Here is a 22,699-nt window from a genome sequence, read left to right as displayed (position 1 = left end):
GTCTTATTTTATTACCCTCTTTAACCAGGGTAAACCAGACCACAGTCATTATTGTTATAATGTAATTTGCCTCTCTTTTTTAAAGATGTTTTATACCCACAGTGAGGAGAATCAGGGCCTTTCATTTCTGAGCACCTTGGCTTTATTGAGTCACGGCTGCAGATGCGGCTTCTGAAGCAAACTCGGGATGCTTCCGCATCTCCTGTCGATGGGGACTGAGGACACCTGTCACCCACAAAGCTCAGGAACTCGGTTTCAGAACAGGCGTTGGGAGGGCACGTGTGGCTGAACAGACAAACGCATCTCCAAATTTTGCATAAAATCACAGTATCTCAAGTCAGACCCTGAATGTATGCCGGGTCATCGGATTCAGGAGGGTGGGGGACGGCACGTGCCTTTTCTGTTTCACACCCTTGCCAGATGCCTCCCCGCTCTCTGTGAAAACAGACAGTGTCACCTCGGCCTGATGCGAGCACCAACCTTACAGGGCTTCCCCTTTTCTCTCGATAGACGTGTGCCATCAGGGGCCAGCGTTCCCCGTGAGAGAAGGGCTCACTGAGCACTTTGGGCGCTTGGTGAACAGGTGTGACGGTGCACAGCATGGAAATAATAGCCACAAGGAACAGCTGCAGGGGAAAATACAGCCTCCGCTGAGAATGGGCTGTAAGGTGTTCTAGCTGCCCGTGGCTAATTCAGAATTGGGAGCAATTGTAGATATACGTACTTATGCCCTAGAGATTATAGAGGTAGACAGAAGACACATCTCTGTACGTGCGCACACACACTCCAGATACCAGTAGAAATTGTTAAACACACTTCGAATACTTGGGCATCTAACCAAAGGGAATAAAACCGCAATGATGCATTATGCTAATCAGACAGTGGCAATTAATAAATTACAGTTTACGATTAAGCAGTAAGCAATTGTTTCACAGCAAACAATTTGACATAAGATGGTTCCACTTGTGAATAATTTTTACATGAAAATCAAGCTTATTCTAAGTGCCCTCTGGGATTTATTTGGCATTAGCCGTTATATTAAATGGATGCGTCATAAGCCTTAAAACCATGTACGTCTTTTTACCTGGTCCTCCTGTTTTGAAGAATTCATCCTTAGTCAATAATCACGAATTTGTGCAAAGAGTTAGCAGTAAGCTATTCACAGCACTGCTGATAGCAGACAGAAGTTGGAAACAGCCTAAATGTCCATCAAGGAAAACAATGTAACTAAGTCTTCATAAGTGGAATATTATGCAGCCATTTAAAATGATGCCAGAGTTGCTCTGACCCTTTTCCTAAGGAGTCTTGGTGCTGAAAGACTGAAAATCAGTAACATAGGTAATAGCTACCTTCCAAAATCAAATTTAAACATATAGAAAAACAAAACTTCTGAACATCTGTCACATCAGAAATAAATAAAATGAAATAATGCCAGGGACTATGTGATGCCATTGAGAGGTGACACTATGTCGTTAGGCTAAAAAGGCAGATTCCAAAGCAACGTACCCCACACTGGCTTTTTTTTTTAAAGCACGTCTATCTGTATACATGTGCTTTTTTAAAAAAGGCCAGAAGAATAGATATCACAATGTTAATAAAACTTAACCATGATAGTTTATAATTTTTGTGTTCCTCTTTTCCCCTCTTTGTGTTTTTCTAACTTGCTTAGAGAAGACAAGTAAGTGTACGTTGAAGCATGAACACCCCCAGCCACACACACGTGTGGTCTCCTGACGAGGAATCACGAGATGTGTCTTAGGGCATGAGTCTCTCATCTGACGCATCCTAATAGGTAGTGCCGGTCCGTTCTCCACCCGCTAGGCTCCATCCTAAAGACGTCTAACGAGGAGTCCCTTGTTGACGTTGCCCTCGGGTTATGTTCGCTCGCCATCTGTTTGGTGTTTCCCAGGCTTTATTAGCAGGTATATACCTTTTTCTCGGAGTTCTCATATCTTGGCTTTGTATGTCTCCCTGTATGCCAGTCCCGACTGACCAGCCAGAGTGAGGCCATGGCCTTGCAGTCGATACGGAACATCCGAGGGAACTCCCACTGCGTGGACTGCGAGACCCAAAGTAAGTGTGAGCCAGGACGGGGTAGGGCTTGGCCCTCGGCAGAGGGAGATGGGGTGGTCCGACGCAGCGTGCATTGCAGCAAACCCACATCTGTCATCTGGCATGTAAGGTTTATAACATGATTTAATGGCTTTTAAGGAACTGAAATATTTTTGTTTGGACTTATATTTTAACACAGTGCCCTTCACACAAACGCCTCTCTGATGGCACTGCAATTCTTTTTTGTTTGTTTGATTTTTTTAAATTTTATTAAAGTGTAGTTGATTTACAATGTTGTGTTAATTTCTGCTGTACAGAAAAGTGATTCAGCTGGACCCGTGTGTATTCTTCTTCGTGTTCTTTTCCATTCTGGTTCATCACAAGTCTTGTTTATGCCTCAGGCATTCCCATGAGCCACAGTCACACCACAGATGCCGTAGGGATTAGGCCACCTGCCCGGATTCTGTGCCGCATCCAGAAACCAACCTTTGGCTTCATCAACGATCATACGTTTGTTTGCTTTTTCCATAAACATAGAGTACGGCTGGTTAAATCCTGCCCAGAGACTTCTGGGCTTTGTTTTCTTTATTTCAAAATCATATGTTCTAGATTTTGCTATCAAATGGTCTCTTTTTATTTTATCTTGAATTCGCTACACACTAAAAGCATTTGATTGAACTGACAGACTTCATAATTATGCTTTGTGCCTTGGAGCAACCCAGTTTTCCTCCATGCTTTCCGTTGTCCAGGGAATAATGCCACGTTCCCTTTGAGAAAGTCCTTTTGTAGTTCGTATCCTTGAAGTTAAGGACTGACTTCTCATTCTTCACCTTCCAGCCCTGGCACAGTGCTGGGCCCATTCAGTAAAGTTTTTCCAATCATATATTTTTACTGTTGTTAGAGTCCAGTTGAAACAAAATAGAAGGGTGTAAGGTGGCCCTGGCATCCCGAGCCTGAAGCCCAGTGGGCGAGGCCTGGACCCAGTGGCCACGAGGCCCGGGGCCACGGAGCAAGGCCGTTAGGGGCACACAGCAACTCAGAGCACACCTTGTGCAGGAAATGGGCGGGACTGGAGCAGGTGGGGAGGGGGTCATTGTGAGTCAGGGAAGCAGCAGGACGCACAACTGAATGGCTCTGGTTTGTTCAGGGAAAGAGCAGCTGCTGCTCAGGTAGGAAGCTGGCCAGGTAGGATTTGTGTGACCTAACAGGAAGAACTCAGGATTGTCACAGATAAAAGGGGAGAGACCACTGGTTGGCAGGTCAGGTAAGGGCAGGACGGCAAGGCCATGTCTGAGGCCTCCGGGTGAAAGAAGGGGTCTCCTCTTCAGGTATCTTGAGGGACTTCTTTTTTTTTTTTAGTTTTTTTTTTTAATTTATTTATTGTTGGTTGTGTTGGGTCTTCATTGCGCACGGGCTTTCTCTGGTTGCAGCGAGCCGGGGCTACTCTTCGTTGCGGTGCGCGGGCTTCTCATTACGTTGGCTTCTCTTGCTGCGGAGCACGAGCTCTAGGCGCGTGGGCTTCAGTAGTTGTGGCTCTTGGGCTCTAGAGCGCAGGCTCAGTAGTTGTGGCTCAGAGGCTTAGTTGCTCCGCGGCATGTGGGATCTTCCCAGACCAGGGATGGAACCTGTGTCCCCTGCATCGGCAGGCGGATTCTTAACCATTACGCCACCAGGGAAGCTCTTGAGGGACTTTAAAGCATCTTCTTTTGTTTGAATTTTTAAATGTTACTTTCAATATGTGTCATGACATGAAGTTAGAAGAGAGAAGTCGTTATTTGAAGTGTGTTTTTATCAGGAAGTTTCAAAGTAACGTCTTTAAAAGCACAAAATCGGAGACATATCGGAACCTCCATTAGGAGAAACGTCTGCAGTGGTTTCCACCATCATCTACAGGATTGTTTTAACGGGAAGATTCCGTGGCTCCTGAGCTTTGCCGTGTGTGGCCAATTGGAGGTCGAGAGAACATTCTGAGAGCCGGGTTGGGCAGGCGAGTGCCCAGGTGGGGAGGGCAGGTGGAAGAGGGAGGTTGGGGGAGCCTCCGGGGCCAGTTTGTTTAGAATGAGGCCACCTGAGTAGGAATCCAGGGACAAAGGGTGACAAATCTGGAGAGAAAAGAGGTCTTAAACTCCCATTCCTTAAACACATTATCTGTCAGGTCTGTGCCCAGTCCCACCATGCACTGTCTCTTTCCATTCTTGTGACTGTAATAGTTGTTGCTACAGTATGTCCCACTTACAGGGTGACATGAAGAGTCTGAAGGGTCAGGTTATATACCCCAGGTCATCATAAGAGCCAGCTGTGTAGCTGGATTCAAATCAGGCCTTTGGCTGCCCTGCTGTGTTTTCTCAGAGGACAAGGGGAAGGTCGAGGGGCTGAGGTCAAGGACATGAGAGATGGCGCATTGGCAAAGGTGTTTTGTTTTTTATGTGTTATTATTATTATTATTATTAGGGGCATCTGTTTCCTCTTCCCAACCAGACGGTCTCTGAGGTCACAGACCCCTCTTCTCGTGTGCCCCCCACCATGGTCTCTATCACCACCTTCCTGCCTTTGTATCAGATATTAAGTGAATCACTGGCTGATTTCTGCTGAATGAGCATAAGGCCACTCCTGGTCATTTGCCATTTCCAGAGTGATTCCAAATAAATATGATGTCAGCTACCTGGTTTTTTGTTGGCTCTTCAAGTGCACCTGCGGTAAATGTTGATTATTCTTGGATGATGTAAGCCTTATTTGCTTCTGTCGGTGGTGAAAGCCATTGACTGTCAAGGTCAGCCCCGTCTTTGCAAATCAGCTGGTGATTCTAGCATGAAGCCAGCCCTGGGTCCAAATCCACAGTCTTCTGACTGTGTCAGCCAGTTTCACACAGGGACTGATCCCACTCAGGGGTCCCGGTGCTGTGCTCTGGACTCATTCAGTGCCCTTGGTGCAGTGTCACAGCCCAAAGCCCATCACCGTTTATTCCGAGAATCAGGGTCGATCATCCTGGGTAGTAACCTAACCAAAGGACCATGTCCGCCATCTTGCCAGCAGTGAAGGATGGAGAAACGGGAGTTGCTTTGGTGGTTGCCCTTAAATAAGATCCCTGAAAAGCACACTTCTTCATCGTGGTGTGCCTTTCTTTCATCTTTGAAATTTGCAAATGTGCGCATCATGTCGCTAAAAACTTTGCTGTGCCCGTGGTTGCAGAGGTGGTCACGGGGGACCTGGTAGCTTTGGGAGTGGCCCAGCTGTCCCTCAGCACACCTTCTCTTTCCCGCTCTCAGCTGCCGTCCACAGTAGGCACCAAGTCGTGCCTGATTTCGTTGCCACGTGTGTCCACCTGCTCAAGGGGAGTGCCGCTGCGGAAGTATCCAAAAGTGCGTCTTTCTATCCAAACCCGAGCTTTCCGTTGTTTCCAAGGCTTTGGTTAAAGCCAGTTGTTTGAAAGTTGCCGCCAACATGTCAGATCTGTTGAGATGCCTGAGACAGTTCCAAGTACCGGCCAGGGAGCATTTTCAAACCATGTGATTCTAGGGAGGGACTGTTGCATGGGAAGGCCGATTGGCCGTTTTGTTCCTGAGACCTAAGGACAGTTGGGATGAGTGATGACGGTCTGATTGCATATGGCGCCCTTTTCCTCTTCCCACAGATCCCAACTGGGCCAGTTTGAACTTGGGAGCCCTCATGTGCATTGAGTGCTCAGGGATCCACCGGAATCTTGGCACCCACCTTTCTCGAGTCCGATCTCTGGACCTTGATGACTGGCCCATTGAGCTTATCAAGGTGATGTCGTCCATTGGGAATGAGCTGGCCAACAGCATCTGGGAGGAGAGCACCCAGGGGCGGACGAAGCCCTCGCTGGACTCCACAAGGTAGGGACGTGGGAAGGCATGTGGTTATGGGGCATTCTGCAGGCAGTTCAACAACCAGAAATGACCTTAATGACAGCCACCACTGGAACTGCCCCAGCAACCAGTGGGAAGCTGATTACCCCGGACAGAAACATCTGTATTAAAAATTGCTCTTCCGCAGACACGGGTAATTCAAACTCCTTAATTTTTTACTCTTGTTTTTACACTTTGGGGATTCCTCTTCCTCTCTTAGAAATGTATTAAGCTTCTAACCTTATGAATATATCACTTTAATTAATATACTTCTAATAGGCATAAGCTAGGCTGTTAACACTAATTATGAATTTTGGGTTCTTTAATTTTGTTATTCTTATGTCTTTGATAAGCATCTACTCCATTGGTTCCCCTCTCCCCCCCGACCCCCACTAAGTGAGGTTATAGGAACCAAATATATTTTATTTTCTGAAATACGTTTCTAACACATTTAATCAACCAAGTGTGGCATAACTTAATGGTGGCCCCTCATTAATGTTAATTGTTACCCAGTGTAAAAAACGCATTTATTTTGAGTCCATTCCGTTTCTCATTTTTCACTGACAGCAATTATAAGCCATTTCTTAGTACACATGCATATTTAATGTACCTAAGGGTGGTAAAATGGCGCGTTTTCTGAGAAAGCCTCTTTCACGGAGGCAGGATGGACCGTCCTGTCTCCACGGCTGTTCGGGGAGCTGGGGGGCATCCCAGCGTCTGAAGCAGGGGCACGGGATGGGCTCAGCCTTCACTTCTCAGGTGTGTGCAGAGGTGAGGGGGGAGAAGAGGTCTCCCAGCATCAGCACGGATCTGTTTTGCTGGTGGTCAGACAACAAGGAAACCCAGGTGTCCGTCTGTGGTCGGGCCACATGCGAGGGGTAAGAAGTTGGTTTCTACCGCCAATAACATGGAAAACCTGTGGGCTTCATTTCATCAACACTAAAAAATGAATTTGTGGTGCCCCCTTCGGTTGACTTGAGAGAATGAAGCTGGTGTCATTAACCCTGCCCTTCCTAGTAGGTGCTCTGTGGGGAGGGGACGGGGGTGGGCAAGAAATGTGCACGAAGTACATCTGTTTAAAATCGAGCAGGTTGGCGCTATGAGCTCTTTATATAAGTTATGCTGTGTCGTGTACACGCAGGCAGCTGTCTCACAGACTGAAGAAATGATACACTTCTACAGTTTTTTAATTTTGATTTAACACTAATATAGAAATCCGCAGGGTTGTCCACTAGGAGCATTCTTAAAAGATTAATTCGTGTTTTAATGTCTATTTTTTCATATATATAGTTTCCTTGGAGGGTATTTAGATCTGAAAAAGAAAAATGATTGGAAATCGGATTGAGTTTAACGTGTGAATGCAGAAAACATTAAAGTAAGTTGGGAAAAAATTAACTTTATACATTTTACTGTTTGTGTGTAAAAGGAGCAGTTATACTATTTTTAATACATGGATTAGAAAAGTTTGGTTGTTTTTCCGTCTATCACAATTAGAAACCATTTAGAATGATTACAAACAAAGACGTAGGTTAATTTTTTAACTGGGAAATATTATATAATAATGGCATCCTCATAAGTGAAGATGGTGTATGTAAGGGTATTTTATCCTTCTAACTTGTACACTTGAATTAACCTCTTGAGTATGTAACTTCCTCTTCTGTGTAGTGTTGTACACGTCGTATCTTTACATTTTAGAGACATTTGAGTCTTTCTTTCTCACCAGTGGAGTCACTGCTGTGAAATTCCTACAGTGAGGTGATGTGGTTACGTCGTATTTCCAGTGGTAACTTGGGGGTTTCTAAGTTCTGTCCATCTTTAAGAAGATAAACATGTTTGAGAATTGAATATACCTTTGTGCTTTAGTAATTCTCCCAGGGAGTTTTATTTTTAATTAAATTCAGCAAATATTCATTGAGTGCTTCCTCATAGAAAAGAAGTGATTGCTAGGTGACGACCGTAAGTGTGCAGTGATTGGCGAATGTTCTCAGGGCCAGCCAAGGGTGCCAGGACTCGGTGGCGTTCACAGACTGGAGGGATTTGCGTTGCTCCAGGAGGTCCAGGAGAAATGTCCTCTGAGCTGACTTTAAACTGTACTGTGATCTCCAGGCCTAGGGGCGTGGGGAGTGTGTGTGCTGGAGGATGGGAGGGACCTACACACAAACAGGAACGTGGAAGCCTCAGGGCCCATGGGGAGCTGGACCCTTGAGCACAGTGAGAAGTGGGGAAGGGAAGGCCATAATAGAGCAAAGGCCTGGTGAGCCGGGCTAGTGTTTTAACAGCGATTCTCGCGGTTGGGCAGAGGGTGGGTTGTTGGATCTCTTTCTGTGTTCATATATGTTCCGCCTGTTGTCAGGAACACTAGAGGCAGCCAGCAGCATCCTAGGAAAGGATGGAGACAGGCAAGGAGGTCAGTTGGAAGACTGTAGTCCAGGTGGAACGTGGGCAAAGCCTCAGATACACTCAAAGACCACTCAGTGTAATTGTAAAACAGTCCAGATCCCCAGCTCCTTCACTACCTCCTGCAGTTTCCTCAAACAGAATCAAAATCCCAAAGTTTGGGCTGGAATGTCCACATGGAATTCAGTCTGCGGTGTGAGAATGGATATCTAGTTTGGTTCCTGCCTCTCCAAGACAAGGAAAGACACGCCCTCCCACCCACCCTGCCTCGCTCTCTCTGCAGGGCCTGTGATCACTAGCACAAAAAAAGCTGGACGGCTCTCTAATGTGGCCCTCAGGTAATACTAAAAAGAAATATTTTAATAAAATTTTATCTCTGTCTGAGGAAAAGCCAAGTGCAATATATCCAGTCTGATTCTTTGAAAAAGGGCCCAGCTGTTTTCCCGAGAAGCTCCATCCATTCTGTCTTGTTCAGAAGATTCATTCTGACAGTGGAATATAATTAGAAATGTGCCATGCCTCCCCCAGTGCGCGCGCACACACACACACACACACACACACACATACACACTCACACACAGACTCAGACACACACACACACACTCTCACACAGACACACACAGACTCAGACACACACACACAGACTCAGACACACACACACACACAGACACACACACACACACACACACAGACTCACACACACACACACACACACACACACACACACACACACAGACTCAGGACCATGGAGAAGTAGAACACGACAGACCCTTCTCCAAAGAAACAACCGAAGCCATCTCGCATTGGTGTCACCCAGACGGGCTCCTCTGATCAGCCGTCTGCCCTACTGCTTGCTGGGCCTTCACCCCTGATTAGGGCAGCTTTGGACGGCACGTAATTGGTTCCAGCGATTCTCAGCTGCCCTGAGAACTGCCGTTCAAACTTGAACAGCTTTGAGATCAATCGAAGCTGACGGCGGCAAAGCAGTATTGACTTCCCATTCCTAAACCGGGGAATCATTAGTCAAGAAAAGCATCTTTTAATTACTCCCAGGAAGAAAAAAAAAAATCTTTTTGGATGGATTCTGCAACAACTGCTATTTTTTTTCCAGTGCCTTCGATATGAAATTTATTGTTTCAGGAGGGGAGAGGATGCCCTTCATCCCCCTCTGTAATGGAGGTTTAATTTGGAGAAAGGAGCAGGTAGAGAAGATCGATGCTGTAACAATTAACTACCTCTGGGGTAGAATCAGAATCCCCCTCTAATTGCTATTGATACCATTTAAGCACACACTTAAAATATTGATTGTAAATGGGGCTGCTGGAGTAGGGGAGAAGTGGTAACAGAATGAACTAGGTGTTAGGGCCTTAAGGAGGGGCAGTTTGCTGTCGGCAGGACAGTCAGCATGTGAGTTGGTGTGTTGCATCTTAGAGTACGTTGTCCTGTGGAGTTGGACGCGGGGCCTGGAGCCACCAGGCAGGGCTCTGGTTGCGGTGTCAGGACACAGCTCGGAGGTAGAGATGTTAAAACAGTCACGTGCATATTTCCGGAGTGCGTGAACGAATGGATGAAGGAGAGAAAGAGGAAACTGGTCAGCTTGGAATACATGTGTCGGGGGGGCTTTGCATCCTCAGGGCCTCAGAACTCCCCCATGTGTTTGTGAGTGAAATTCCCAGCACACGGTGAAGCCGTCGCAAACAGACCTCTCTGTGCATCCTCTCATGCTCGGCCACGCACTGGTGTTTTCGGGGCCCGTCTGCATCACTTAAGGCAGGTCCTTCTTGATTCTCATCCCCCTTTTCACTTAGAAGCTTTTTCGATTGACCGCAGGGAAAATAATTTCCCACCAGGACCGATCGGCGCTCTCTGGAACCGCCTTCCTCCTGGCAGAAGCCGAACTCAGCTGGGCTGTGCGGCTTTCTCTCTTCGTCTTCCACCTTTGTGTCTCCGAGTCGAGGGCTTTGGCCCGGGAGGGACCAGGGACCAGTTGCTATTTGCATTTCAGGGCAGGTATCCTGTTTACAAGGTGGTTTGGGGCCTGCCGGTTTGGTCTAGGAAATCAAAGGAACCTGGAAGTGGAGAGCTGTATTCTCAATTCCATGAAAGAGCCCTCGGGAGAAGCTCTAGGCCCAACTGAAATCACCCCGTCACCTCTTTGATCCCACATGGAAGGGGACCGAGTTTGCTGATTTAGCGTACGTTCCCTTCCCTCTCTTAGCATCCTTTCTCTGGGTTTCGTTATTTGTCAGTTCACCTGCGCCCCTAAACTCCCCTCTTGTGTTTAACCTCTAAAAAGATGTCACTTCAGGAGGAAGATTGGGGGCCGGACGTCAGAAATCCGCGTGGGAGAGACGGGCTGCTCACTTCCAGGCGGAGCGAGTCTGCCCAGTGATCCAAGTTCCGTGTCCTTTTCATTTCCGAACGCCACTTTCATCTTATTTATGCACATGGAGATATTGATAAAGGGGAAATGTATCCAAACTGAAAATAATTGGATCCCCACCGCTAACTCTGAGATATTAAAAGCAGCACCACTTGGCCACGTCTCTGTCTCGTTAGGTTTGATCATAAGATCACAATATAGTAATCTCAGGCTCAAATTTCTGGCATAAAGATGCACTGATCCAAATGCGGCCTCGGGGAACATGAGGGCCCACGCGGTCCCAGGATTGTCTCATCTTATTATTTTTCAACAGTTCTTGGCCCTGCTGAGGTCAGTGTTTTGTCTCTTTTGAGTGTTCCTCTATGCTTGACACCTTTTCCTATTTTCTTTCCTTAAAAAAAAAGAAAAATGGGCAGGGGGAGAAATGGGGGGGGGGGAAGGACTTTGCAGTGATGACCAGAACCCATCTGCAGTTGGGTGGCATCTGCTCCCCACATGTCACTTCCCTCATTAACAAGCAATTGAATTAATTAAATGCTACTCAGAACACGCATAACAAGCTACCGGCAGTGTCCAAATTAGCACTGATAATCAAGGATGATTTCCTTTATTATCCTGCTAAGTGGTGTGCAGACTCTGATCTCCCTGTCTGCCCTCATCTATTTACATACCCCCAGCTTCTGCCTTTGGAAGCGGAGGTTATCTTACCTAGTTAATTTGCCAGGATCACCGAGCATGGCGAATTGATGCCCTGCCGCCGCTGCCACTGCCACCGCTCGGCCCCCTCCCTTCCTGCCCTCCCCCAGCCCCAGCCTTTGTATCTCAAGCTCACTGATAAATTAAAGGCCACCCCTGTGGTCTCTCAAGTGAGTAATAGAGGCAGAAATTTCATTTTGCAACTGGCTGATTTAATGATCCGAAGGGTAATTAATGGCCTGATTATCTTAATGTTAAATATGTCCGGCAGCAATTACCGTGACCTCCCGCTTGTCAAGGTCCGGGCTGTGCTCTTCTTTCAATTAAGTTCTCTGGGGCTTAATGGTATGAATAAACTCCTGATTCTATCATCCCGGACGGACACAGAGGGTTCAGGGAGCTGGGGGCTCGTTTGGAGTTTTAATCAGCCTGTCTTCGACTCTGGCGATCAGAGTTAACAGTTATAACAAGGACAGCCTCACTTTCTTCTTCCCCGTGCAGGACCCCATCTCCACCTCCCCTCCATCCACCCTTTTGTGTTGTTGTTTTATTTTATTTATTTTCTCTTATGTATTTCCATGCTCGGAGGGAGAATTCTGTTTGCAGAGGGAGCCGCTGTGCTCCATGAGGCTCGTCTCTTCCAATATAAATTATCATGTGAGCGCTGTGGTTTTTCTGTTTGACAGGCTTAATTAATTGGCAGGAGCCCCCGAAAATGACAGTGCCACTAATTGCAACTCAGAGTGCATTTCTGTCATCGTGGCGCGCCTGTCAGCGGGCATGCCCTGGCCCCAGCCGCCGGAGCGGGGCCCACCCTCCCGGCCTCGGGTCCGGGCGGGGACAGTGTCCTGAGTGAGTGGGGACAGTGGCAGGCTCCGAGGAGCCCTGGGTTTGCAGGCACGCCATCCGCGTGCAGGAGCGACGTTTATTGCCAATAAAGTTCACACGTCCGCGGCTCCGCAAACCCAGCAGCGGCTCGGGGACCTCGGATTTGACTTAAGATATTTTAGGGACTTCTCAGAGTAGGCCGACATGGAATCAGACCCCGAGAGCCGTAACTCAGCCACCCTCCTTGACGGGATGGTCCTCATTAGCACGTTGCTAAATATGCTTGGGTTTACCTGAGCTCTGCACCCAGATGGGAAATATTGCACTATCAATATTAAGTCAGTTAGGGAAACGTACAAACGAGACGCGCATTAACACTGCCTCAGAAATAATACCTGTAGATTACGGTTGACGAGAGAGAGAGCAGTTCCCCTGGTACGCTGCAGGCAGGGAGCGTGGAGGGAATCTGTGCGTCGGCAGTGCTCTCCGATTAAGCTCTCAGGACAGACTAGCCCTAATTATAAGAAAGGCGGATCTAACAAGATTCTCCGTAAGGTTAAGTAAAACGCGCTCCGCGTTTTACAGCATAACTGTTCCTTCCAGTTGCCTTTGAAGAAGATGGATGAAATAGTGCTGTTGGTTTATTACGTCCTCCTGCCACACACAAGCCCGTCTTTTATTTGATCCTGTAGGAAACCAAATGTGGGAGCCAGCTTTGCGACCGGAGAGCTGTCTTGGGTTGAAAACCCCTCTCATTTACTCTCTGAAATGTAGCCATGGAGACAATCAAGGAATTTTTTATGGTTGAGAATTTTTATTATCATTGGTAGCTGCAAATGCGAGTCACCTGCCAGCATCAGTTTCTTGTAGGTGCCCTGACCACTTCCGAGCCCGCGTCCGTAGATGAAGCAATGTAATGTGGAGGCGACCTGTTAGACTCGAATTCTAGATCGTGGAGCCCTTCTAAACGGGGGCCTAGAAATACGCTAAAACAACTGCCTCTGTTTTGATTCCTCCAAAAGTAGAGCATTTTCCAGAAGGTCATTTCTCTCAGTGGTGCTTTGATCATTTTGCACCAGAAACCTCCTCTCTTCTGAGGAGGGTCCTGCTTTCTTCTTCCTAACAATGAAGAAGAGGCAGAAGCAGACAAGCCTGGGTCCAGGGTTCACAGTGTACTGGGTGCTTTTTCTTAGGACGGAGCCGTCCTGCGACACGGGATGACCCCCGTTTCCCATGTGACAAGGTTGTGAGGTCAGGGTCCTGGAGTCACTTGTCGAGGTTCGCCCGGGACTAAGGGGCAGAGATCACTTGAACGCAGGACCTGACTCCTGACACTCTGCCCTGGTCCTTCTGCTGCTCCCATCCTCTTTCTGCTCAGCGTCATATGGCCATGTCCCACGGTCAGTTGTGGCATCTAGAGGTACCACTGTGTTCACCAGTGTACATTCCCTCTTTTCCCCTTGACCCCAGCTCATGCTCCTACCCGCCATTAGTGTGTCGGTGTTTATATATTATTAGTGTAAATTTATTATGTATAACAGCATAACTACGATGTCTGTCCACTTATAAAATCTAATAGCCTCATTCATGGCAACTTAAAGATGATAAAGCATCATTCATTTTAGTTTGCGTTCATACAGCAAACCTGGTCAAGTCACTCAGTCGTGATTCTCAAGTCTTAATTTTCTGCAGTCAGTGCTAATCCTTAGAGCTTCTCCGGAAAACAGTGCCGAGACCTAAACGTACAGATCAGCCAACGTAGTCACACGGTTCGAGCCCCAGCTTTTCACGTGACCACATCCTTCTCCTGCCTGAACCTCCCTCCATTCATGTCCCTGACCCAACACTGTCTGTTGAAAACATTTAGCCTGTATTTCCGAAAGCTTCACATATTTATTATCTGCGTGATGAAATAGGGAGCCAGGCCAGAGGATTTCTAGTCCTGGTTTCATAGCCAGCATCTTCTGTGATTTTGATTTTTAAAAACCAGGGAATGTTCTCATTTGTAAGATGAAACTAGTCATTAGCCCACCCACTTAATCATGTAGATCTAATGCTAAAAGAAAATACTATTTATGAAGTTTCCTGGGCTCTTTATCTGGAAAGCTCAATCAGCTTTGTTCCTGGGTCCCTGCATGCTGGCGGTGAGAGAGGCAGGTGGCCTGTGTGCTCTCGGGGGCTGGGGAGGGTCTGCTGACGTGGCATATGCGGTCCGGGTTTGTTTTTGCTTTGTAGAGTGGTTTATTGCAGCATCAGCAAGGCACGTTCTTGGACCCCATTCCAAGTGTATCCCTGTGGTGGGGCCCAACGATGTGTGTTAACTCTCTAGGTGATTCTTATGCATATTAAAGTTTGAGAAGCAGTGGTCTACACCAAGCAGTATCCACGAACGCCCACAACCCACCTGGAGTCCCTCTCCGTGTCTTAGCCCAAGTCCCTGGACTTTATTCCTCATTTCTTAAGACCCAGGTATCTGTCCTCCTTCTTTACCGTACTCTATATCCAATATGCCATCTCAAAGGTGCTACAACCCACAGAGAACATCTCTGTGTCTGCCCCCATTACAAGAAGATTATATACTGTGTTCAAATGTCATTTTCCCCAGGAATACAAGGTTGGTTCAACATACAAAAATCTGTCAAAGTAATATACCACGTTAATGGAATAAAGGACAAATGCTACACACTCATTTCAAGAGATGGAGAAAATACATTTGACAGAATTCAGTACCCCTTCATGATACAAACACACAGCAAAGTAGGAATAAAAAGCAACTTCCTCGACCTAATAAAGGGTGTCTATGAAAAACCCACAGCTAACATCAAACTTAATGGTAAAGTACTGAAAGCTCCCCGCTTAAGATCAGGAACGAGACAAGGACATCCACTGTCACCACTTCTCTTCATCATTGAAGTTTGAGCCAGAAAATTAGGCAAGAGAAAGAAACCAAAGGCATTCAGATTAGAAAAGAAGAAGGTGAAATTATGTTTGCAGATGATGTGATCTTATATATAGAAAATCTAAAGGAATTCAAAATAAACTAGTAGCGCTAATAAAGGACCTCAGGAATATACAAAATTCAGTTGTACTTCTCTACGTGAGAAATGGACAATTGCATTTGCAATATTAATATACTCAAGAATAAAGTTAACCTATATACTGAAAACTACAAAGCATCTTTGAGAGAAATTAAAGAAGACCTAAATAATTGGCAAGACATCATGTTCATGGATTAGAAGACTTAATATTGCTAAGATAGCACTCCCCAAATGATGTGTAGATTCAACACGATCCCTTTCAGAATTACAGATGCTTTTTTTTTGCATAAATGGACAAGCTGATCCTACAGTTTATGTGGACATTCACAAGACCTTCAGACAGGCAAAACAATCTTGAAAAGGAATAACAAAGTTGGAACACTCGTATATCCTGATTTCAGAACTTACTACAAAACTACAGTAATCCAAGATTGTGATATTGGCATAAGAATAGACATATAGATTGATGGTATAGAATTGAAAGTCTTGAAATAAGCTCGTCCCTCTGTGGTTAATTGATTTTCAGCAATTCATTGGGGAAAGAATAGTCTTTCAACAGGTGGCGCTGAGACAACTAGATATCCACATACAAAAGAATGAAGCTTAGACCCCATCTCCTGCCGTAGACAAAACCTAGCTCCAAATGAGTCAAAGACCTAAGTGTAAAAACTGAAACTGTAAAACTTTTAGAAGAAAATAGATAAATTGGACTTCATCAAAATTACAAATTTTAGTGCTTCAAAGGACAATATCAAGAAATTGAAAACAGAGAATGAGTGAAAATATTTGAAAACCATATATCGAATAAGAGTCTAATATGCAGAATGTATAAAGAATGTGTACCGTTCAGCAACAGAAGACAAGTAACGCAGTTTTAAAACGTGCAAAGCGTTGGAATAGACATTTCTCTAAAGAAGACATACAAATACCCAATAAGCACATGAGAAAAATGCCAGACATCATTACTGATTAGGGAACTGCAAGTCAGTCCACACTGAGATGCTACCGCACACTCACTAAGATGTGGCCGTAATAAAAAAGAAGGTCAGTGGCAGGTGTTGGTGGAATGTACAGAAATATGAACCCTCATGTACTGCTGGTGGGAATGTTAGATGACACAGCCACTTTGGAAAGCAGTCTGGCAGCTCCTCCAAAAGTTAAACATAGACTTACCGTATGACCGAGCAGTTCCTCTTCTACATACACACCTAAGAGGAATGAAAACACACGTCCAGGCAAACACTTGTGCACGAGTTTTCATAGCAGCATTATTCATAATAGCCAAAGAGTGAAAACAAACCAAATGTCCATCAAATGATGGATATACACCAACTATGCTTCAATAAAATAAAATAAAAAATTTTAATGATGAATTAAAATAAAAAATTTTAATGATGAAACAGAAGATGGTACATCCATACAGTGGAATGTTATTCAGACACAAAAAAACAATAAAACACCGTATGTGCTGCAACTTGGATGAACCTTGCAAACATTATACTAAGCGAAAGGAGCCAGACACAGAAGACCGCGTATTGTATTATTCCGTTTATGTGGAGATCCGTAGAGATGGAAGGTAGATCAGTGATTGCCAGGGGCTGGGGGATGAGGGGCAGTGGTGTCCAGGGAGTGACTGCTTAAAGGATACAAGTTTTTTTGGGGGGAGATAGTGAAAATTGTCTGCATTTCCATGATGGCGATGGCTCTGCAATCTTGTAACTAAACTAAAAGTCCACCAAAGCATATACATTTACAGCATGAATTGTAGGAAATGTGAAAAAGTATATGAATTGTGTCAATTTTTTTTAAAAAAGAAGGAATTTCCAAGGAGCACAGATGGGGCAGGGCATTCCACAAAGAGGGAACATTCTGGGCAAAGAGGCAGAAACACACGAGGGTGGCTGAAGCCCGGATGGTGGGGGAAGGTCGGCCTGGCCAGCATGTCTGCCCCTCATCTGGCTGGGGGAGCTGCGGGAGGGGGTCGTCCAGCATAGAGCTCTGAGCAGGATTTGCACTGCTACCAAAACCCCCTGCACTTGGGGGGGCAGACCAAAGGAGGGTGAGGCCAGGGAGAAAGAGGCGCCTCATGTCCAGGTGAATTGGTGGGTTGGAATCAGTGATAATCAGTGATATGAGGGCCTTCCAGAGCCTTGAGAGGCCGGGCATGTCACAGCCATTGGCTCCTGGAATCCACAGGACAAACCGATGTCTTCCCTTTAATAGACAAGGAAACTGGCCTGAGAAGCTCAGCCTGTGAATGCAGGAACCAGAATCCAACCCGGGTCCTGCCGGCTGCACAGCCCTTCCTCAAGAGGCATTTGGACCGAAGGGATCTCGGGGACATAACATCATCAGGGCTCACCCCAGCTGGGGGCCTGGGGAAGGACAGACATCCAAGGTGATACTTAGTTTTCTTTCTTGAGCCATTGGGTGGATGGCGAGGCCTTTAAATGACAGGCAGAACAAATAAAAGGTAATTTCAGCCGTGAAATCCTGGCAGTTTGATTTCGTGTTAATAAAGGTGGACATTGCACCCGTTTATGCACCGTGGTTTTGAGGAGGTGGTCCAGCGTGGCCGAGGCCCAGCCTTGCCTGTCCAGTCCTGGCTTTGGAGCAGGGTCTCTGGGCTTTAGGGCGTACCATCCCAAGCCAGCAGGACAAAGCAAGCTTCTCCCAGCTTCAGAGTCCCGATTTCTCCAAGAAACTGCTTGAGGCCCTGGAGAGTGGGAACAGCAGTGACAGCAGCACTAAAGCTTCAAATACTTAAATGTCGTTTGTAACTGATACAAAATTTCATCAACCTGGAGTCCGGAAGATAAACATTACCTGGAGTACACATCCCTCAATCTTAGGGACTCACATGAAAAGCATCTCTAATGTGCGTGATCTTATGACCCTTGAGGATGAACACGTAACCATGGTGACTTAGCTGTGACTTTCTCCTCAAGGACCTCCACGTGCTGCCCCTTGTGTTTTCACACTGGTCCTCACGGTCTTAGTGAAATTAGGAGATGTCTGTGTTTACGATCGGAGAAGAGGACCCCAGACAGGGAAGGCGACTCCTGTAATCTCACACAGTGCCTGGGAGCAGGCTGAACGTAGCTCACACGGGTCACCTGGAGGCACCGAAGAGAAGTCGACTGCATGGCTTGTGAGCATGGAATTCTGTCTGCAAACGGCCACGGTCCTTGTGCCAGCCTTTCTTAACCATCTGGTGGTTCTCAGCCCAGGAAGCATTTGGAAATGACCATGGGGCGGGGTGGGGGGGGTATGACTGTCATTGAGTCCTAGGGGCCTGAGACCCTGAAGCCCCAGACAGTCCTACAAAAGGGAGAATTGCTTTGCCCAGAATGCCAGCAGCACCCCTGCTACGGAGCAAGGAAAAAACGACCCCAAACAGCCCTCGCCTCCTGAGATCATCAGCGTCTTTTAAAGAACGCGTGCGAAGTCCTCTAAGAATCCAGTCACTTTCCCCGGAGTTTCCTCCTGGGGGTGTGGAATGGATAAATCAAGGAAGACGAATACGTTCGCATTCTAGAATGTCAGACTCTACCTTTCCAGACGTGTTAAATGAAAATAAGAATAATGACCTATTCCGTAGAGTTTCCGAGGAACCATAATAGAGGCTCAATAAATACTTGAGAGCTTGTATTTTTAATTATTTGTTTCCCGAAACTAATGCTGGGGCTATGCCGCATGGCAGATAAAAGGGAAGTGAAAGTAAGTGGCCAGCCAAAGGTTCCTTGGAGTGTCCATCCAGTGGACGACTCCACACACAAAACAGGGCTGACCTCAGTACTTAGAGATTATGACATGGCCTCACAGTTAAAGGATGGACGCACAGCTCCGTACGGCTGTGTGCAACCCAGACTCACTTAACAGTCGGAAGACAGTCTGGAGAACTGTATGGCGCGGGGCATCCTAGCACTGTTTACAGAAGCGGTGTCCCTGGGACAGAGGAGGTAAAGGTAGGATTCCGATCCCATCGAGGCTGCTCTAATCCAGTGGGAACAGCAGAAAATTATCTGTGATTTTAAAATTCTCAGTCCTTCTGTTACAGTTGTGTCCGTGGACAGTTTTGGTTTCTAACGACCAGCTTTCTTCTTGACAAAGCGTGTGTGAGATTTTTTTTAATCTCCTGGGATCAACCCCGTTCTCCACAGTGGATCAAGAACCAGTGTCTGTGCCATGCGAGGGGGGGCACCTGCACGTAATTTCATCAGCAGTCCTGACAGAGGAGACCTCCACCCTATCAGGAGAGGACGCGTTTATCCCTAGACTCTGACGTCACAAAGCGGGGTGCCCTTTCCGCGTGAAGTCAGTGTCGAGGGGAGGAGAGTCTCTGTGATTGGGAGGTAGTGGTGAGGGATTAGAATGCAATCCTCGTCATGTTTAGGAACCTACTTCCAAGATGGCAAAGCACCAGCAGCCAAGAAGCGGTGAGGAGAGACGCGTCCGAGGCAGGGAGCTCCCGGGATGCTCGGTGACACCTGTGAGGTCCTGCGGTCAGAAGAGTTAAAACGCCCCGAGTTGGGCCCACGTGTTCAGTGATGACCATGAATGTGTGGTGATCCACGCAGGCCGCTGCGTCTTACGTGGTCATGGGGCTTCTGAGAGGCCTTTCCAGCTAGAGATCTTACGGCCCAAAGCAAGGTGACCTTGGCCTCTCACACCCATCACACTAAAGCCATCAAGGCCAGAGACAAGCTGAGCCCCCAAGGCCCGGGGCGGCAGGAGCGCATCCTTAGCAGATGGAAAAGGCTGGTGTTCTCCATGCTCCCTGCAAAGCGCAACCTCCAGGATGGACGTGGCCCCTCGGTGCTGCAGAGACCCAATGTGCCAGCTCGTCCACTGCCTGCCCACCTGTGGCAGCACCGGGGGCGGGCCGGCCGACCCCTGCAGCGCTGGCCCACGCGTGAGTTACAGCAGCCCCTGGCATCCTAACGGCCCCGAGCGCAGCCGCTGTCTTACACGGCATCCGGATCTAAGTCTCCAGAAACCCCTTGGAAAGCTGCAGTTGTTGTCCCCATGTTATAGCTGAGGACACGGAGGTCACACAGCAGGTACTTGGTGACAGGGAGTTTGTCCCCAAAGCCCACACTCTGAGCCTCGGTGCTTTGCTGCTGGGCCGTTGTGGGGTCGGTGACCAAAGGGAACTGCATGTGACACTGGACAGCAGTGAGACACAGTACAGCTGCCATCGGGCTCAGCAGGACGCAGGATGACCAGGGGGCAGTGTGTCTGTGCCTGTCCCCCCCCCCCGCCTCCCATCCATGTCACCTTGGGGCAGGGCCTCACCCTCTCCCACGCCCACCCCTGCCATGTGGCACGTTGTCATCTTTCAGCTGCTTGGGGACCATGATGCCCTCTGAACATGGTGGAGAATGGTGGCCAGAAACACGACAGCCAACATTTTTAGTTTATTGTTCAGGTTCAGCAAACACCGAGGGACCACTGGTCAGTCTCCTTAATCTCCATCTTGATACACTGAGCTCTGATTTCCCCAGACGCGTGTTGGTCAGACCCACCTTCCTCCTCCAGGTGAGGAATCACTAGTCGGCTTTGTCGAGTTTGCAGCCTGCCTGTGCCTTGGACTCCATGTCTGTTTTGGGAGAGGAGAGTCCTCTGAGCACTTTGTATGAAGAAAGAGCAGGAAAGGGAGGCATTTTGTGGTGCTTACTGGAAATATTGATCTCGCTTAGACTTGTAACCCAGGCGCGGAAGGTTTTCTTCCTGACAGCAACCTCCTTACTTGGAAAAAATCTCGTGGTGAGCAGGTGAAGTTGGGAGCGAGCCCGCTGGACAGAGGCAGGGAGATAGGCAGAGAGAAAGCCGGAGGCCGGTTCATGACCCTGGAGAGGCTCCTGGAAGGTGGTGAGCAAACTCCCAGGCCCCAAGCAGCATTGTTGCTGTCACTTAAGGAACATCCATTCCTAATCAGGTTAGTCTCCTAAAGTATCTGGAGGTCAGGAAAGGTGCTTTCGGAAGTTTATTTTAAAGATAAACCAAGATAAGCATAATGGCTTTTCTCGTCCATCTGTGGTGGAAGCTTCAGACAGCAGCTCTCAGGAGAGGACAAAGACAGTAGCTATGGAAATGGCCCAAGCTGGGTTCTGGTCCCCAGCAGCAAGTTAGCAGACCATGGCCAGGCCTCAGTCTTTTCATCTGTAAAATGGGAGCAGTGGTGCCTGCTTCCTGAGATGCTTGTGCGTTCATGAGAAGATGCGTGGGAAGCCCACAGAGGCGCTGACTCATCTTCCTGCTGCAGCAGGGGCAGAGGCCGAGATGAGGGCCGACCAGGCGCCTTCCTCCGTCCTTCCAGCCCCGCTGCTCTGCGTGCCCTGCTCCTGACTCCAGCCTCTGACCTGGTCACTTGAAAGGTGGAAGGTGTGTCCTGCTTTCCCCCGGGTGTGAGTCTAGTCCACCTCATTATCCGAGCACTCTTGGACCCTGTCTCCCCGCACCCCGGGCAGGGTGGAGGCATTGGGAGGTGGGACCTGGGGAAGGTGGGCCCCTCCGGTGGCCCAGCAGCACCTCTCACCTGCCCCGCAGCACCCGACGGGGGCAGAGCGGGACCGGGAGGGGTGGCGGCTCCCAGGTCATCCTCTGAGCTCCAGGGCAGGCACAAGGGCCCAGGTGCGAATGGAGCAGGTAGAGGAGGGTTGTTCTAGGGCAAGGTGAAGGCCAAGCCTCGCTCCAGAGTCATTTTCAGCCCTCTTTAACCTGCAGCCACGTTGTCAAATGAGCCACATCTGCTAAGAGATGAGTCTCGAGGTCTGATGGTCACCCAGGATTAACTCCCTGCCTTTCTCCCCACACTCTCCCGGGAGGTAGCCTGGGGCCGTGCAGAGCCGTGGGAGGGGCACATGCAGGTGCGGAGGCTGCTGGCTGGGGGGCTGCCAGGATGCTCTCCCCAGGGCATTGGGGAACTGGAGCAGGTGGTGCTGCACCGGGTGCTAAGGGGTGTGGTCTGCAGCCACCAAACGGCACAGCTGTCCTTGCCACTGTGCTGGCATATATGGGACCTGACGTCTGGGCCTCGCCTGCCCCCCTCCATAAATGCTAATATGCAGCTTCCCAGACCTACCAGCGGCCCTCCAGACACTGACTGGTACCCTCACCTAAAACCTACTAAGCCAGATAAAGCCAGCCGTGTCATCCAGCGCCTCCCTCTAAGTGGGCAAAGAACGTGATGCGGGAAACAAGGACTGTGGGCAGAGAGTCAGGCCCCAGGGAGGCGGCAAGGGACTTAGATCCTCGCCTGGCCACAGCGCAGGTGGAGGGAGGAAAAGGAACCCAGCAGGCGACTTGCCTCTGCAGCAGCTTCTCAAGTCTGATTTTCTACAGACAGAAATCAGGCGGTTCATCTCCTGGAGGTGGAGGCACTCCGGTGAGATGGACGTGAACATCCGACCTTAGCATGGCTTCCTGAAATCTCC

At 48.1% G+C, this 22,699-nt stretch overlaps 1 protein-coding gene across 11 annotated transcripts in view; it reads left to right on the top strand.

Moving 5' to 3' along the window:
- The window catches only part of AGAP1 (ArfGAP with GTPase domain, ankyrin repeat and PH domain 1), a 555,489-nt gene that overhangs the window by 489,043 nt on the left and 43,747 nt on the right, over positions 1 to 22,699 (top strand). For 9 of the 11 annotated variants that reach the window (XM_033859482.2, XM_033859484.2, XM_033859483.2 and 6 more), the window contains 2 exons: positions 1,983 to 2,073; positions 5,684 to 5,906. In XM_033859482.2, the coding sequence (XP_033715373.1) occupies positions 1,983 to 2,073; positions 5,684 to 5,906 (314 nt within the window). Of the gene's footprint in view, positions 1 to 1,982; positions 2,074 to 5,683; positions 5,907 to 6,663; positions 6,797 to 7,208; positions 7,294 to 22,699 lie in introns of all 11 variants that reach the window. The other 2 variants (XM_033859479.2, XM_073807081.1) reach the window with 2 other exon arrangements.

This window comes from Tursiops truncatus, chromosome 7, assembly GCF_011762595.2.
Source record: "Tursiops truncatus isolate mTurTru1 chromosome 7, mTurTru1.mat.Y, whole genome shotgun sequence".
In the NCBI taxonomy this organism is placed as follows: Eukaryota; Metazoa; Chordata; class Mammalia; order Artiodactyla; family Delphinidae; genus Tursiops; species Tursiops truncatus.
This window is presented reverse-complemented; position numbering and strand designations above follow the sequence as displayed.